Here is a 17,737-nt window from a genome sequence, read left to right as displayed (position 1 = left end):
ATCGACAATACTAAGTGCATTCCTTTATCACATTCCATCTCCTTTGTTAATTTTATTAATTAATTTTGAGAAAGAGAGAAGGCATATCGATACCCTGGCTTATATGTGGAGGTCAGAGGACAACTCTGTGGAGTCTCAGAGTGGAACTCCAGCCGGTGTTCACGTGACTCTAGTTGCTGAGACAGTTTCCCAGCTCCTTTTTAGAAGTTATTTTTCCATCCCTACTTTGTGTGGATTTTTATTTCTTGAAGAATTTCTAATGTTTTCTTGCAGAGCAGTAGATCCTTGCTGCTAGAATTGTACTTCACCATTTGTTAGGCAAATAGGGCGTTGTCAGATCAGCCTGGTGAAAATGGAGACAGCACCGCGCTGAGAGACAAGTGCTGACAGCTTATCCACTCCTCATTGACGTGGTGGGGGAGAGGTTTGGGCTCAGATTCCTCTTCTGGACCCCAACTTTCTTATTCTAGTATGCGAAATTTTTTACTTTAATACTTTCTAATCGTGTAGTTTAATATTTCTTTCTCGGGGGCCTGGGAAGTTATTAATTATGTCTAGACTAAGGAAGTGGTGACATCTGTTCAGATCAGATTTTTATTCCTTATAGTACTAATTCAGTCCCCCCCCCCCCCCCCGCCATGTCAGACTGGCCTCAAACTCAAGATCATTCCTCATCATTTGTGAGCACAGGTGTGCAGCACTGTTCCTTGATAGGAGTTACATGTGTCAGTGTGCATTGTGACACATGATTCACAAGAAGCTAATAGTCTCAGGAATAGGAAAGTTTCTGTACTTGACTGTCCACATTCCTTCATAAAAATAATTTAGGCACTCAGAAGCCAAACCCATCTACTGAAGTACTTCCCTGATGACCATGACAGAACAATGTGCTGGTTATAGTGCCAGTTTATTGGAAAATGGAGTGCTTATGATTGTCTTAATTCTTGTCTGCAGTATTGAGGAGAACGGTTCAGACTCGTCCTGCCCCACGAATCCCTCCCACTGTGGAAGTCATAGAGAAAGAACAGAGCTGGGAAAAAAAGACCTTGCCTGTTGACCTTGACATTCAGAACTCAAGTGAGGAAAATCGCCTCTTCACTCAGAGGTGGAGAGTTTCTCACATGGGAGAAGATCTGGAGAACAAAACCCCGACACCATTTGTTAGCCTGTCACAGCCGCCTTGCAGTTCCCTTCCCTCCACTCAGCAATCGAGAAATCCTGTGTTCTCAGAGGAGCCCCCGGTGCTTGGAGATGGGCAGCAGCTTAGAACAAGTGGGGCATTGGCACAGAGGAAGGACATAGTGGCGCGGATTGCTGAGTTGACACTGCAGAATTCAGCCATCAAGGCACACCTGAATAATGTTCCTGGGCCAGTGGGAGAGCAAGGCGATGGGCTTCGGGAGCCAAGCAAACAGGGAAGTGCCGGTGACGGGACTGCTGTAAGTACCAGCGCAGACTCAGCACAGGTAGACCTTTCCCTGCTGTGGCAAGTTAAACAGGGACTGAAGGTTGGTTTTCACTTTTGGCTTCAGAGGGTTACTCAAGGTGGCAGAATCTGTTGCTCTGGACTTGAGGTTAGGCAGAGCATCTTGGTGGCAGAAACACATGGCAGGGGCTACTATCTCAGAGTGGCCCAGAGGTTCGGAGGACAAGGTACATCTCTTTAGGATGTGTCCCAGGTGACCAAATTCTTCCAGCTAAACCCTACCTCCTCCTTTTCATGGCCTCTCCATAATACTGTTATGTTATGGTTACTTCAGTGGCTCAGTCTCGTCAGTAAAGCCCTCAGGAGCCAGTCGCTTCCAGAGCCCATCAGCTGGCCAGCAGCCCCCAGTGTGTGAGTTGGTTTCATATTCAATCCATATCAGGCATCCAAAGAAATTTCTTTTCAGAAGTGACTATAGCTTTGACATGTCTTCCTTACAGGATAGATAAAACTTACCTGTTAGTTCATATTGTACTACAATAAGACAGCATGAAGGAAAAAACATAGAAAGTAGGATTAAGGTAAAATGTTTAGGCGGGATAAGGATAAGCTAGGAACGGATGACTTGGAATTAGGAGGACATAGAGTGCTTGCTGTAGCTAGATTGTAATAATAAGTAGTTTTACTCCTCACATGGCCTATTAAAGAGTAGTTGAACCTCTACTGATGAATAACCTTTTTCTAGGACACAGAATAGGTTTTTCTATAGAAATTATATTTAAAGAATCAGTTAAACTTCAATATGCATATGAGCCATCTGAGGAGCTTGCTAGGATGTGGTGCCTGAGTAGGTCTGGGGTGGGACCTGTGTCTTTCTAATATGCCCCTCAGTGATACCAGGACTACTGGTCTGTCACATTCTGAGGAGCATTGCTCTTATAGAGCAGGATTTTTTTTCCCCGTGTAACTATAGTGCCAAACATGGTGACTCAATGCCTATAATCCTCAAGAGACTGCGGCAGGGTTGCCATGGGTTTGAAGACAGCCAGGGCTATGTTAGTGAGTTCTGGGCTATGGTATGAGATCTGTCTTTAAAACAACAGCAGCAGCAGCAGCAACAACAACAAAACCCAGTCAACCCTGTCTGACTGTTCTTAGTCCCTGCCCCTTCTTACTGTCTTTCCCCAGCTCCGTTAACCACAGATCTACTCTCAGCATCTGTGAGATAAGCTTTTATAAATTTTCTACGTAAGATCCTAAGGATTTGCCTTCCTGTCAGTGAAGGAATTTTATAAGTAAAATAAACTCTATGGACTAACATGATAACTTAAACCTTTGTTTCGTTGTTTGTGGAGAGGAAAGTGAATCTAGTCCCAGACGGGAGTGTCCATGACACAGTCTGGTCATGGGGGATGTTTTATTTGACCTTTCTGAGCAGAGGTGACTCCCGTGCATCTGACAGTGGATGATAATTACTCCTGTAGTTGGAAAGAGTGGACAGCCTCCGACTACAGGTTTCTGAAGGAGCTGCTTTCTTAAGAGCTTTGAAATCGTGATTGAAGGCTTTGGTGTGGAAAGTGGGAGGTGAGAGGAAGAGCTGCCTCTGTTACTGTGAGTGCCGGGTGGTGGTCAGCAGCATCAGTGTGGGCGTGCGTGTGTTTACACATCACATTATCTGTTTATAGGGTTTTGAAGATCATTGGAAGCAGATCACTGTTGCTTTCTAAAAGGTACCAGTTAAATGCTGAGCCTGTACCCTTTCTAAATAGTGTAAATACTAGCCTGGAAAGGGAGGTCTGAAACTGCTGCTCTTACTAGTCCCTTTCTTTTTTAGTTGGAAATACAAAATAGGCTTTGATCCTTACTGGTTTACTTACCTTTTTCCAAAAAAAAAAAAAAAAAGAACAAACAAATAAACAAAACCCCCACAATCTAATAGGTAGAAATTATCATTTCTATCAGGGACTGCCTTCCCCCCACAAAAGGATATATTTAGCTAAATGAAATTATTATGATGATGAAAGTACATTTCTCTTGGGGCTTTCAAGCTATACTTATATCTCTGGAGTAGCTTTTTGTTTTGTATTGTTTGCCTTTTACTCTCTGTATCTTATGTTCCTTTCTCATCATGGATATTTTTAAATCAGATGTCTGAAGCCAAAAGTGGCCTGGAGGGGCTGACACGTGGGCAGAAAGACTGGTCGGAATTTTAGAGTCTGCCAGATAGTTCAGGACATGAAGCGTGTTTGAAGACTAATCTTAGAAAAATGTATCAGAGATATTCCTGTGTAGTCTGCGCCTGCTCAGACCCGTCACCAGTAGGAGTGTGGCGTTTGGCTCACTGGCAGGCATCTCTCCTCGTGTGATCTTCTCTTTCAGTTCAGCGGAGGCGAGTAGTAAGAGATGCAGGACAGTGTTGGCCCACTAGACTGTGCTCGTGCGGCGGTAGCAGTAGGAGAATTTGTGTATGCCTTTAGTTTAGTCTTAATTCTTCAGTTAAATGATTTATAAACTCTTTTTTTTAAATATTTTTATGGTTTATTTAACTTTTTTATGTGCATTGGTGTGAAGGTGTCAAATCCCCTGCAACTGGATCTTCAGACAGTTGTGAGCTGCCATGTGGGTGCTGGGAATTGAACCCAGGTCCTCTGGAAGAACACTCGGTGCTCTTAACCACTGAGCCATATCTCCAGCCCCGATTTATAAACTCTTTTACGCCATCTTTCATATGTGTATATAGCAAATTGCTGGTACTTAGAATAAAAATCAGAATTGGTATTTTTTTTTTTAATAATGAGTTTATGCATTTTTTCCCCTAAAGAATTTTCCAGTAGTTCCATCTCTAGTGCCAAGCAGCATGGAAGAACGGATTGCAGAGTTGAACCGGCAGAGCCTGGAGGCGCGCGGCAAACTGCTGCAGCTGATAGAGCAGCAGAAACTTGTTGGCCTGAGCCTCTCCTCGCCAGTGTCACCCGCTCAGTCACCGCTCAGAGCCTGGGCCGGTGGGTCGCCTATTCATGACTCTCAACTTTGAATCAAAAGAGGGGTATCCAAGCGTACTATGTTCTAGTTCCCCCGGTTTTGTACCAGAGAAACTGGCTTGGGTCAGAGACTGAGTGACAGGAGTAGTCATAGAAAGCTGTCTCTTGTTCTATAGCCAGCCTTTGGCATCCAGGGCAACGCCATCCAAGTGAAATATTCATTACAGTATGTTTATCTTAGGATGTATGCTGCGAAAATTGGGCCAAAATTAGACTTAAAATTTTTATCAACATCAGATTACAAATTATTGTCCTCTTAAAACCAGGAAAATATTTCCTGTCAAATTTGTTTTTTCTATTATTTTGTTATGTTTAGGAGTATGAAAAACAAGAAGGTCTTCTTAAATAATTGAATTGTGACTGAAAGTTTGTTTTATGGTAGTGCTATTCGGAGAATGTTAATTAAATGAAGTAGCTCTAAGTTGGCTGTTAGCCAGAAGTGAACCTATGCCCTCAAGGATGGCGCTGCATCAGAGGTATTGATTGGAGCCCTGGCTGAGGCCCAGATTGTGAGGCACTGGAAGCTTCTATCCATGGTGTTCCTGAGATGCTTGGGCCTTGGTGCTTACAGGAATCCATGTGTCCTGTGTGCTCTGGTGAAGTCGGGTACCTGAAAGGCACGGGAAGTGTTCACTTCTGTTGGAAATTATGTAGCTTTTGAAATGACAGACAAGAAAGCAGACTCTTGGAAATTACCTTTATTTCTGTTATCCCATCTAGTTCTCAACACACCCAAAATAGGATTCTTGGTTTTATAGGAACCTCTGTGGGGTATAATCAGAATAAATAATATGTCATGAATTAAAAATCTTTTGTTTGGTAGGGTAACTGAGTAATTAATTGGCTTTGTTCTTTGACAACTCCATCCGTGTATAAAATACAGACAGCTCCATCCGTGTACAGAGTGCAGACAACTCCATCCATGTATAGAATACAGACAACTCCATCCGTGTATAGAATACAGACAACTCCATCCGTGTACAGAATACAGACAACTCCATCCGTGTATAGAATACAGACAACTCCATCCGTGTATAGAATACAGACAACTCCATCCGTGTATAGAATACAGACAACTCCATCCGTGTATAGAATACAGACAACTCCATCCGTGTATAAAATACAGACAGCTCCATCCGTGTACAGAGTGCATTCTCGTTCATCTCACCCCCCTCCCTTTTCTCTGTCACACCATCAGCCCCTGCCTACAGCTCCCTTTCCCATGCACATAACTTGTTGTTTTGTGACCCACTGATTTTAAAGGTGGTCTGAATGGCCATGGATGTGGAACTATCCCCTCAGGGCCTGGAGTAGTATATTTAACTAAAGATGGTGACACCTCCTCTCCCCATGTCCCAGAATCGTACGCAAGCAATCGACGAACATTTACTAGTAAAATACTTTATATCCATCATATTCATAGAGGATCCTGTAAATCCTTCTTAAAATTCAGAGATTTCATGACTATAAGGGGAAATGAAACCCTATTTAATCAAATTAAAGAAATAAAACTTTTGGGCTAGCTCCTTTTAGCTTTTAAATTTAATTTTTTAAATTCTTTAACAATTTCACAAATACATGCATTTGAATCACAGTTACCCCCACTCATTCCTTCCCTCCACCCACTCTCCTGCTCCCCGATGTATCTTAGGGCTCACTTCTTGCTCTGTGTGACAACACTTGTCAGAACATTCTGGCATCCTGCGAACTGGCGTGCTGTAAAATTGGCAGAAACAGCTGATGTTTCTTGTCTTAGAAGTTCATTTTTAAAAATCACCTCTCAAGTGCTTCTATGAACTGTCATGATAAAAATATAAAAACACCTAAATTTGTAATGTATAATTTCCAATAGTATTGAAATTGAGCAAAATTGCTACTTTTATTAGTGAAAAGTAATGAAGCTAACATTATTTTTATATTTTAGAAGAAGGAAAGCGAACCATCGAGGTGTCTATTCCAGGAATGGAGGCTCCAGAGAGTTCGAAATGCAATACCGTCTCTCCTGTCAGCGGGATCAGCTCAAGACGGTAGGGCTCCAGGCCAATGTTATTAAAGCACCAAGAGTGTCTGTGTGCCATTCTCTCTGTGCCCAGCATCTGCTTAATTTAAGTTCAGGCAGATCCATTCATACAGAGGAAGTAACTAGGGGAGAGTAAAGTGAGTCAGCTTAACCAAGTAGGGCTGCTTGCTTAGCACAGATGTGGGCTAATCTTTAGGTGTTTATGGCTGCAGCATGAGGAGACTGTGTCCCGGGGTAGCACTTCACCATAAGTGAACACAAAGCCGATTGACCGTGGATCAGGAAAGGGCATCCTCGTACTGTACCACGCTGCTCCAGTTCTCATTACACCAGGCTACCCTGACCACCTTCCCCACTACTGCACAGCCTTGAAATCTTACCTGAATGGTATTATATGGAAGGCATGTGCAATTATCTGTCAAAAACCACAGGATGTGTCTGTCACACAAAGACAGCCCTGACAGAAACTGGTCTTGTGTTAATAGTGAGTCAGTGTTGTGTGGTCAGTTGTAACGTGTTCATTAAGACGTTAGGACCGAGGTAAGGGTACCTGAGAGCACTGCTCTTTCCTCTTTGTCTGTAGAGCTAAACTACTCGAAGCAGTAAACACCTAGTTCAAAGTTTTGTGTTGGTGAAGTATTAGGAGTGATCTACCTCATTTGGAACTGTCACCAAACCTTCTCAAACTCTTGCCACTATTGAGAGCTGTTCCCATAATTGTTGACGGCTAGTGGTAATACCTCGCTCTCTGACCGTTTCTTTCTCGTGGATAGATCTTCAGGGGCTACCAGCAATTCTTGTTCTCCACTAAATGCCACCTCGGGAAGTGGGCAATTCACACCTGTTAATCCAAGAACAAAGGTACGTTATAAATTATGATCACTACATAGGGTCAGGAGTGTGAGGGTGGAGGGTGACTAGCTTCTTTCTTAGTTATTATTCCTGTTGTCTTTACATGATATAAAATTCTATAAAGAAAAGAAATACTGTAACTTATCTCTGTTTGAAAACAATACATTTATTTTGTTTTCTAGGGTAACTAAGAAATAAGTTAAAATTTGATAGGATTCCAAGTGTCTTCCAAGACTAGGAATTATTTGTTTCATTTTGCTTCCCACGTGCCGTGGTCTGGAGCAGCTTATAGAGATGAGGTGTCGGTCCTGCTGTTGGTGGTGTGACTGGGTAGAGTTTGGGACAGCCAGAGACCTGAGTGTGGCGCTTTATCCCACTGTGCCCTGTCTGTGGGTGACTTTGTTAGACATGTGATAGCACAGAGGGCAAATGCATGCCTTGTACATTTTCATGTGTTCTGGTTTGCTCCAGAACTGTCTGGGACCTAAACATTTACAGTTTATCTGATTTTTCACAGAAAACATTTTTATGTGTGTTGATAATACAGAAAAATACAGTTTTCTCTCTGTCATAGGAAATTGTAAGAATATCTTTAGAATTGTAAAAGTTGTATTTTCCGGAGGTAAGCCAGTAACTGATATGGGGAAATGAATATATCACAAAGTGGAGATGAACAGCCCAGATGAACTAACTACCTTATTAGCTACCCATGTTGCCTAGTATTAAAAATTTGTCCTTTCTGATTCTTAAATTCTGAAAAGCTTAATCTTTTGATATGTTCATGGAACTTAGCATCACTCAGTTTACTAAGCTCTAATGACCTTCTTTTTACCATCTTTAAAATTGTACTTCTGGTTTGATTAAATTTCGGCTTTCTCCTTTTGAAAGGTCCTTGTCTTTCTAGGGTGCCCGCTGAGCAGGCAACTGCTTGGTGGTATCTTTGTAGGGCAGGAGCTTTGCCAGGAGAGGTGACACTCCAGAGCCACTTAACACATGGTGACTTTGTTGCATGTACTTGATCTGAGTGTCTGTGAATCTCTAGTGGGCTCGTATCTAACTTCTTTCTGCATCTCTGTTCAACAGACTGAAAAGCAAAGTGAAGAAGGCTGGTTCGCTCTTTCTACCCACATGTCATAGAAATTAAATTGGAGCGTGCCCTGAGTGACTTCTTCTCGCCTTCCCCTCCCTCTTCGTGAATCCTCTTTGCAAGTTCTGACATTTCTCTTCAGATAAAAACCTGCAAAGATATCCCGTATTAATGGAAACAAGAAAAGAAGAATTATTTTAATATTTTACTTTTTCAAATAGGTTTTTCAACAAAGCATCTAACCTATGAAGTTCCTGTGAATAAAACTTTGACTGTAGGAAAATTTCAGTTTTCTATTTGATTAGCCTTGTTAAACTTTTTAGTAATATATTGCTATCCTTGTCATTGCTGTTGAATTTTTATTTTTGTTGTTGTTCTTGTTTAGTGCATCTTAAATGTGGATGAGCTTCCCAGGACAACTAAATTGCTTTATGTATAACTTACAATAAAAATTTTCTGGCTCTCAGAAAAATATGGTAATTTCTTTTCTGCTATCCATCATTCCAAACGAATGTGCAGCTTTAAAAAAGCAAAAGCCTGAGGCTGTGGCGTCTACCTATAATCCCACCATTCAGAAGCCTGAGGCTGTGGCGTCTACCTATAATCCCACCATTCAGAAGCCTGAGGCTGTGGCGTCTACCTATAATCCCACCATTCAGAAGCCTGAGGCAGGGGGCTCTCTAATATATAATGAGTTCCATGTCAGCCTGAGCTTTGTAGGATAGGAGGTGGGCGTAGGAATGTTTATTTTTCTTAAGCAAGTAACAGTGGCTGTGTGCTTAATAAAATTTTTAATGTGGGTTTTAAGTGTGAAAATTTCAAAAATGATAATGTACATCTAATAAATAATGATTCCAACTATAATGTTCAGATGTCTAAATGCAGTCCATTGATTTAATGATAATGTTAGAAAAAGAAATATAAAAACTGTTCTCAATTTTTCTTGCCATAAATTACCCAGAATGAATTTCCTTTCATGAATTGACTGGTTCTTAGTGTTGGCTTCTGTTTCCAGTGATGTCTACCATGCTGTGATGGGAATTTCCAACCTCAGAGAGTTTGGGGGGTGGGGGTGGGGGTGTCAGGAGGAGCATTACTCTGAAGTCCCCAGAGTTCCCTTACTCTGCAGGTGAGAACCACGGTCTAGGAATCTCACTGTGTAACTCTCTCCTGGGCTTCTCAGTTGTAGCAAAAAATAAAATTATTTTCTTCTAACACTGATGAATTTGTGTGAGGTCTGTATTTGCTTTAATTTTTGCATATTTCTTCTGCTTGTTTTGTACGTTTTGCAACTCGTTACTTAAAGTCCTTCTTTGCCTAAGATAAAACCATTTTGATGCTACCCCTCCCTGAAAATTTAGGTCACCTGCTTTCTCTGTAAATGTATTTTTTATGTGTGTATGGCAATGTATAGGAATGTTCTTGTGTGTGTGAACGTGCATGTTCCTGTTCCTGTGAAGGCCCGGAGATTGAAGTCTGGTGTCTTTCTTAATTGCTCTTCACCATAGATACTGACGCTGAGCTTAGAGTTCACCAATTCGGCTAGGTCAGCCAGCCAGCTTGTCCCTGGGTTCCCTTTCTTCCTCTCCTGCACACGGAGATTACAGGATAGCCACCATGGTGCCTGGTAACTGTGGTGCTGGGAATCTGAACTCCATCCCTAATGCCAGCATGGCCAATGCTTCACCCACTTAGCAATCTTCCCAACTCCATGAACGAAATACATACATATATACATATATTAGCAATTTTATACATTTATACAATGCATTTTGATCTTACAGATCTATCACTATCTCACTCCAACTCTCCCTAGTACCTTTCATCCCTCCCTGCTTTGTGTTTATTTTGTTGTTATTACTAACTTGAGCCAATTAATGTTGCCCATATGCACGTGAATGTGGGGCGGTCCACTGGGGTATAGGCCACTTAGCAAAGCAGAGTTAGGCTCCTTTCCCCAGGGGCAGCAACTGTCCATAGCTCTGCCACCAAGAGTGGGCCCTCGGGGCCTCTTCCTTGTCTCTGCTGGAATTTTGTCTAGCTCGATCTTGTACGAGTAACCACAGCTGCCGTGAAATGTCTGGAAGTGGACATTTCACTGCTTTCCTCCCCACCTAATATTCCTGCTGCCCTTCTGTGATGCTCCCTGAGCCTTGGATGGAGTCATGTGGTTGACAAAGACGATTCTTTGGAAGCCGAGCACTCTCTTAAGCACCAGTCTTCAGTAATATGATCTCACCATCTAGTTATGGTGCACAAACAACGGCATAGAAATAGTGTGTGTTTGGGGGGGACCTCTGTCACCTCCCTGACTACTATCTGTAGAGCTTATCCTGTGTAGCACTGAGATTAGCATTTAATAACCCTTGCCTTCTGGGAACAGCATTGTTCACCCCCGAGGACGTTCTTTGATACATATTTTCCTTTGTTTTTCTAGCTTTACCCCCCCTACTCACCCTAAAACCTTTAAAGCGATTATTCTCAATCTGAATACTTTAGACTTTTATTTCTCTTAATGTTGCGTTGCACAAGTGTGTGTGTGCACACACAAATGGAGAAATCAGTCATTTAGCAAGTTAAATCATGAAAAATAATTCAATATTTTAGACCTCTTTGTTTTCATCTAATCCTTTGAGCTGGAATTACACTTAGGACACAGTTAATTTCTAGTTATCCACTTCCTTTTTGTACTTTGCTACATGCTTTGAGGACAATCTTTTTACGTATCCAGGTCCTCCCTGCATGCTTGCTATCCCCTGGAATGCTCCTAACTAGCACCTCTGTTCATTAGAGCAAAAATTCTGAAACTGTCCCAATATGGTACAGTGTCTGTTCATTGATAATTTCTATCCATTCTTCCACAAAGAAACGTCAAAAGGTTTTGTTCAATTTTTGTTGGGTTATTTGCTTTTTTATTAAAGGCAAGAGCTCTTTATATATACAGTTTCTTTGTCTGATACATGCATTGCAGATTAAAAAAAAACTCTGAGGGTTGATCACAAAGTTTTATTTACTCTCTAAACACAACACAAAACCTTATTTACTCTCTGAAAGCCGTCAGGTATGTAGCTTTAGAAAATGCTACCTCACCCCTTGGTTTATCTGTCTACTGCGTTTTTGCAGCTGGCAAGTTGCCTTGCCTCGCTAAGAACACACCCACTTTAAAAAGTTTTGTTTTTAATTGACAAGTACTTGGAAAGTGGGGCACGTACCTCTGAAAGTGCTCAGTCATTAGGGTCATAAATGCTGGGCTTCTATTTTTTTTTTTTAGAGAGAGAGGTGGGTCGCAATAGCCTCCCCAGAGTAGACTGGACTCTGCCGACAACACACCTCTGGTCAGTTTGGGAAAAAGCCATGGGGTAATGCCACGCATGCGCTTTTTCTCCTGTCGGTCCCCTCCCCCACTGCACCAGCCGGGGCGGCCCTCCCCGCCCGCCGTGGCGTTGCTGTGGCAACCATAGTAAACGGAGTCCTCGGGCAGGTGTGAGTAGAAACCAGCTGCGGTGCTGAACACCTCTGGTAAGTGGGCTCCAGCAGCGGGGCTGTCCCCACAAGTCCCCCTTAAATCTGGTAGCGACCCAGAGAGCCGCGAACCCTGCCTGGACTTCCCTTAGGTGGAACTAGTGTGGTCCAGTTTCCCTGGAGCACTTTCCTGGTCAGTTCAGCGCAAACATTCGAAGCCACCAGTGCAGGTTAGATGGGCCCAGCTCCTGCCTGCAGGGAACTGGTAATGCGGGGCAAGAGTCAGCCGGTGAGCAGTTGGATACCACAGACGGGAGAAGAAAGCCTGCTGGGAATGCTCCTGGGGTCAGCAAAGCCACCTGTACCCAACCTGAGTTGTGAGTCTTGTCAAGTGGACCCCTCTGCACTAGTTTCTTTATCTGTTAAAAACAAACAAAAAATACCCCAAAAAACAAAAACACAAACAAAAAACAAAACAACCAAAAACGGGCTTACCTCCTGGGGTTCTTGTTAGGATTGGAGGCCAATGCATACAACTAAATGCTGGTAATAGCGAAGGTAGTAGGAAGGAAGCGGGTGTGCAGAGTATCCGGCTAGCCGTGAGTTGTCTTCCTTGCCTACTTGGTAAGACAAGGGAGTCCCTTGAGAAAAGGGACTAGAGAGGAAGTAGGAACAGAGTGGGGTGCAGTGATTTAGAACCCCACAAGGAAGGGCTTTTAATGCCATGCTGAGTGTTTGTACAAGAACTCAGTGTTCTTACATTCTCCTGTGACAGACTGAAGCACTCAGTGCTTTACATCAGGGCGGCACACTGAGAGCTCTCTCAGGAATACAAAGGGCAAGGCAGCCACAGGACATTAGAAGGCTGGCAAGGTGACTCAGTGGGTTAAGGCCCTTGCCTCCAAGCCTGACAACCTGCGCCCCGTCCCTGGCCCCCTCTGGTGGAAGGAGAGAACCAGTTTCTACAAAGTTGTCTTGTGATGCCCACATATGCGCCACCCCCACACAAAATATAACAAATGCAACCAAAAGTTAAATTTTATAGGTTTTATTTATTTTATGTGTCCAGTGCTCCTGGAGGGCATAAGAAGGCTGGATCCCCTGGGACTGGTACAGATGACTGTGAGCTTCCACACAGGTGCTGGGAATTGAACTCTGATACTCTAGAATAACAGCCAGTGCTTTTTTTAAAAAAAACATTTTTTGGTGTCTTTATTGACCTATACCTTTTTTCCCATTCCCTTTCCTTCCCCGCTTCTCCCCTTTCACTCTCCCCCTGCCCCCCACACTCCCAATTTACTCAGGAGACCTTGTCTTTTTCTCCTTCCTAAGTGGATCTATGTATGTCTCTCTGAGGGTCCTCTTTGTTGTCTGGGTTCTCTGGGGTTGTGGATTGTAGGTCATCCTTCGCTTTATTTGTGTCTCATATCCGCTCATGAGTGAGTACATGCCATGTTTGTCTACCTGGGTCTGGGTTATCTCACTCACAATGGTTTTTCCTAGTTCCATCTATTTGCAAATTACAAGATGACATTGGTTTTTTTACCGCTGAGTACTACTCCATTATGTAAATGTACTACATTTTCCTTATCCATTCTTCAGTTGAGAGGCATCTAGGATGTTTCCAGCTTCTGGTTATTATGAATAATGCTGTAATAAACATAGTTGAGCAAATGTCCTTGTGGTATGAGTATGCATCCCATGGATATATACCCAAAAGTGGTTTTGCTGGGTCTTGAGGTAGATTGATTCCCAATTTTCTGAGAAACCACCATACTGATTTCCAAAGTAGCTATACAAGTTTGCACTCCCACCAGCAGTGCAGGAGGGTTCCCTTTACCCCACATTCTCTCTGGCACAAGCTGTCCTCAGTGTTTTTAATCTTGGCTATTCTTACAAGTGTTAGGATGGAATCTCAGAGTTGTTTTGATTTGCATTTTTCTGATGACTAAGGATGTTGAGCATTTCCTTGAGTGTCTTTCAGCCATTATGGATTCCTCTGTTGAGAGTTCTCTGTAGGTCTGTACTCCATCTTTTTATTGGATTATTTATTCTTTTGATGTCTAGCTTCTTGAGTTCTCTGTATATTTTGGAGATCAGTCCTCTGTCAGATATGGGGTTGGTGAAGATCTTTTCCCATTTTGTAGACTGCCAGTTTTTGTCTTGTTGACTGTGTTCTTTGCTTTACAGAAGCTTCTCAGTTTTAGGAGGTCCCATTTATTAATTGTTGCTCTCAGAGTTTGTACTACTGGAGTTATATTTTAGAAGTGGTCTCCTGTGCTACTGCATTCAAGGCTACTTCCCACTTTCTCTTCTGTGAGGTTCAGTGTGTTGGGTTTTATGTTGAGGTCTTTGATTTATTTGGACTTGAGTTTTGTACATGGTGATAGATATGAATCTCTTCCCATTCTTCTAAATGTCGATATCCAGTTATGTCAGCACATTTGTTGAAGATGCTTTCTTTTTTCCATTTTATAATTTTAGCTTCTTTGTCAAAAAAACAAGAGTTCATGGGTGTATAGATTGATATCTAGGGCTTTGATTAGATTTCATTGGCCCTCTGTTTTATGCCAATACCAAGCTGTTTTCATTACTGTAGCTCTGTAGTATAGTTTGAAGTCAGGGATGGTGATGCCCCCAGAAGTTCCTGTATTGTACAGGATTGTTTTGGCTATCCTTGGTTTTTTGGTTTTCCATATGAAGTTGAGTATTGTTCTTTCAAGGACTGTGAAGAATTTTGCTGGGATTTTGATGGGTATTGCATTGAATCTGTAGATTGCTTTTGGTAGGATTTTTTACTATGATGTTACAGACCAATCTTCTTTGTGAACATTGATGCAAAAATGCAAGAGCAAGGTCTTTCAGTTTTCTTATGTGTTAGATTTCTTCAAAGATTTAAAGTTCTTGTAATAAGGTCCTTCACTTGTTTAGTTAGAGCTATCTCGTTATTTTATGTTATTGGTGGCTATTGTAAAGGGTGATGTTTCTCTGATTTCTTCCTCAGCCCATTTAACATCGGTATATAGGAAGGCTACTGAGTTTTTTTTTGTTGTTGTTGTTGTTAATCTTGTATCCTGCCACATTACATAAGGTATTTCCCAGCAGTAGGCATTCCCTGGTAGAATTTTTGGGACAATTATTTATTCTGTCATATCATCTGCAAATAGTGGGAGTTTGACTTCTTTTCCAATTTATATTCCCTTGATCTCCCTTTTTTGTATTATTGCATTAACTAGTATTAATTTTTAGTATTGTAGTGAATAGATATGGAGAGAGTGGACAGCCTTGTCTTGTTTCTGATTTCAGCGGGATTACTTTGAGTTTCTCTCCATTTAGTTCAATGTTGGCTTGCTACATATATTGCCTTTATTATGTTTAGGTATGTTCCTTGTATCCCTGCTCTCTCCAAGACCTTTATCATGAATAGGTGTTGAATTTTGTTGAAGGCTTTTTCAGCATCTAACAAGATGATCACATGCTTTTATCTTAAATGCTCCTTATCTTCACTTATTCAAGACCATATTTAATATTAATCATCTCCTCAACTATTCCCATACCCCATGGCTATATGCCACTTACCATTCTGTTTTATCCTTTCAAAATTTCATACAATGTGTTTTGTTCATCTTCACCCCTCCCCTAACTTCGCAGGTCCATGTCTACCTTCCTACTCAGCCAACTCTTTGTTCTCTTCTTATTTTATTTTGAAGCTCACTGAGTTTAGTTGATGCTGTTCATATACTCTTAGATGTGTGCTCTTCTGCTGGAGTTACACCCCGTCCTCAATGCTTTGCTGCCCAACTCCCTAGATGTACTATGTGGATCTCAGGTCTATGACGTAGGCACCGCGTTTCTAAGATGGGACTAGTGAGCACAGAGATATTAAACCCAGTTAGACCGAGTCGGAAGCCAATATCCCCAGCCTGGCCAACACCTTAGACTACTACAGATGTGAATGTGCCCCCTTCATTGGCTAGATACTGCACTAGGAAAAGCTCTTTCTGGACCACTGAGGTGACTCAGCAGGTAAAGGAATTGCTGCCAAATGGACCCCATCCCTACCACCCAAAAGATGTGAGAACTGTGTTAAGTTGTCCTTTGGTCCTGTTATTTACAGGTGGCTCTCTCTACGTGGCAGAGGCCGACCTTGAACTCTTGGGCTCAGGTAGTGTTTCTCCTCGGCCTATTGAATTGCCAGGACAATGGTACATGGAAGCGTGCCTACCTTCTGATCATATTTACTGAGTTTCACCGGTGTTAAAGAAGAGCCGTAGTATTGCTAGTGAATCCAACTACCTCATGTGAGAAGCCTGTGTATTTCATACAAACCCCTCATTGTTAGCTTTAGTTCTTATACCTGGCTGCATCAACATGTGCCTGACCTGTTAATTCTATGGCTTTGTTCAGGTAACTCCGAAGTGCAGTCAGGGTTGAGAATTATAGATATTATGCACCATATATATACACATACAGGGACAGATAGTAACTGTAGGCATCCTACACCATATACACACAGGGACAGATAGTAACTGTAGACATCATACACCACATACATACACATATATGTACAATTCATATACAGGGACAAATGGTAACTATAGATATTATACATCTACATATACATGTACGTATACAAATACCAAAAGATTAAGAACCCTGCTTGTTGCCCAAGCTGGAATGTGAACACAATTCTCTTTGGCTTCAAAACCTCCATAAGGTTAAAAGTGTAATTTCCCAATCTGTTTGATCTAAAATGAAGGAAATCAAAACAAACATTAAAAGCCCTAAAAAAAAAAAAAAAGACCACTTTGCTCCATGTCAGAAGTCCTGTTAATGGATTCCAGGAGTCTCTTATACCTGGCCTGTTCCCGTGCATCTTCTAAATCCTCCATTACCCTGTGTTCCTCACGAGAGATAAAAATGATCCTAGGATGAGTTTTGTTTGTATGTTTGTTTTTTTTTTCTCCCCCTATTGCTAGTTCAGATTATTGGGTGGAGCCCCTGGGTTCTAGAATTTTCTTCCATACTCTGCACAGCCTGCCACTGACTGGACTTGTGATGCTAATCTTTATTTCGTGGTAGTGTTGGCCATGTGAGGAATACATGACTTCTGACGGCACGCAAAGCAGTGGGGTGTTTCTGTCTTTGTATTTTTTTTGTGGGTCCAATATGTTTGCAGAGTATTTCCCTTGTCATTTTTTTTCCTACCTAATAATTACGAGTAAATTCACTAGGTCTATTTTTTAAAAGAATTATCTAGTTTATATTCAGTTATATAAGTGTTTCTCAACCTGTGAGTCGTGATCCCATTAGGGGTTGAACAGCCCTTTCACTGGGGTCATCTAAAACCATCCGAAAAAGCACAGATACTTAAATTATAATTCATAGCAGTCACAAAATTGCAGTTACGAAGTAGCAATAACATAGTTTCATGGTTGGGGGTCACCACAACATGAGGAGCTGTATTAAAGGGTTACAGCATTAGGAAGGTTGAAAACCACTGAGTTATAGCATATTAAAAATAAATGTAGGAGGCCGGGTGGTGGCGGTGCAGACCTTTAATCCCAGCACTCGGGAGGCAGAGATAGGTGATCTCTGTGAGTTCGAGGCCAGCCTGGTCTACAAGAGCTAATTCCAGGACACCCATGGCTGTTATACAGAGAAATCCTGTCTCAGAAAACAAACAAACAAAAAAGTGTGTGTGTGTGTGTGTGTGTGTGTGTGTGTCTAGGAAAAGAAAGGCAGCAGATAGAAAATGACCTCATGAAGCTTTCGGCTAGCAGAGAGCAGAAGAGAAAGCTGTGCTTCAAGTCACTGGGAGGTACTTGACTGCCCGACTCCTGGCGTTG

General features: G+C 42.0%; 2 protein-coding genes across 4 annotated transcripts in view; both read left to right on the top strand.

Moving 5' to 3' along the window:
• The window catches only part of Spice1 (spindle and centriole associated protein 1), a 44,831-nt gene extending 35,190 nt beyond the window's left edge, over nucleotides 1-9,641 (top strand). For 2 of the 3 annotated variants that reach the window (XM_041673456.1, XM_041673457.1), the window contains exons 14-18: nucleotides 955-1,439; nucleotides 4,248-4,428; nucleotides 6,392-6,494; nucleotides 7,261-7,348; nucleotides 8,423-9,641. In XM_041673456.1, the coding sequence (XP_041529390.1) occupies nucleotides 955-1,439; nucleotides 4,248-4,428; nucleotides 6,392-6,494; nucleotides 7,261-7,348; nucleotides 8,423-8,476 (911 nt within the window). In that variant the 3' untranslated portion in view covers nucleotides 8,477-9,641. Of the gene's footprint in view, nucleotides 1-954; nucleotides 1,440-3,111; nucleotides 3,157-4,247; nucleotides 4,429-6,391; nucleotides 6,495-7,260; nucleotides 7,349-8,422 lie in introns of those variants that run through there. The other variant, XM_041673459.1, reaches the window with a different exon arrangement.
• A 2,267-nt stretch (nucleotides 9,642-11,908) lies between these two features.
• Nucleotides 11,909-17,737, top strand: part of Cfap44 (cilia and flagella associated protein 44) — a 79,555-nt gene continuing 73,726 nt past the window's right edge. Inside the window, exon 1 of the mRNA XM_041673230.1 lies at nucleotides 11,909-11,945. The gene's annotated coding sequence lies outside the window, so the exon portion shown is untranslated. The remainder of the gene's footprint in view (nucleotides 11,946-17,737) is intronic.

Source organism: Microtus oregoni, unplaced genomic scaffold, assembly GCF_018167655.1.
Source record: "Microtus oregoni isolate MIOR12 unplaced genomic scaffold, Mior012 000023F_ref0000262, whole genome shotgun sequence".
Taxonomy (NCBI): Eukaryota; Metazoa; Chordata; class Mammalia; order Rodentia; family Cricetidae; genus Microtus; species Microtus oregoni.
The sequence above is the reverse complement of the archived record's forward strand: the minus strand, read 5'-3'. Positions and strand labels throughout refer to the sequence as shown.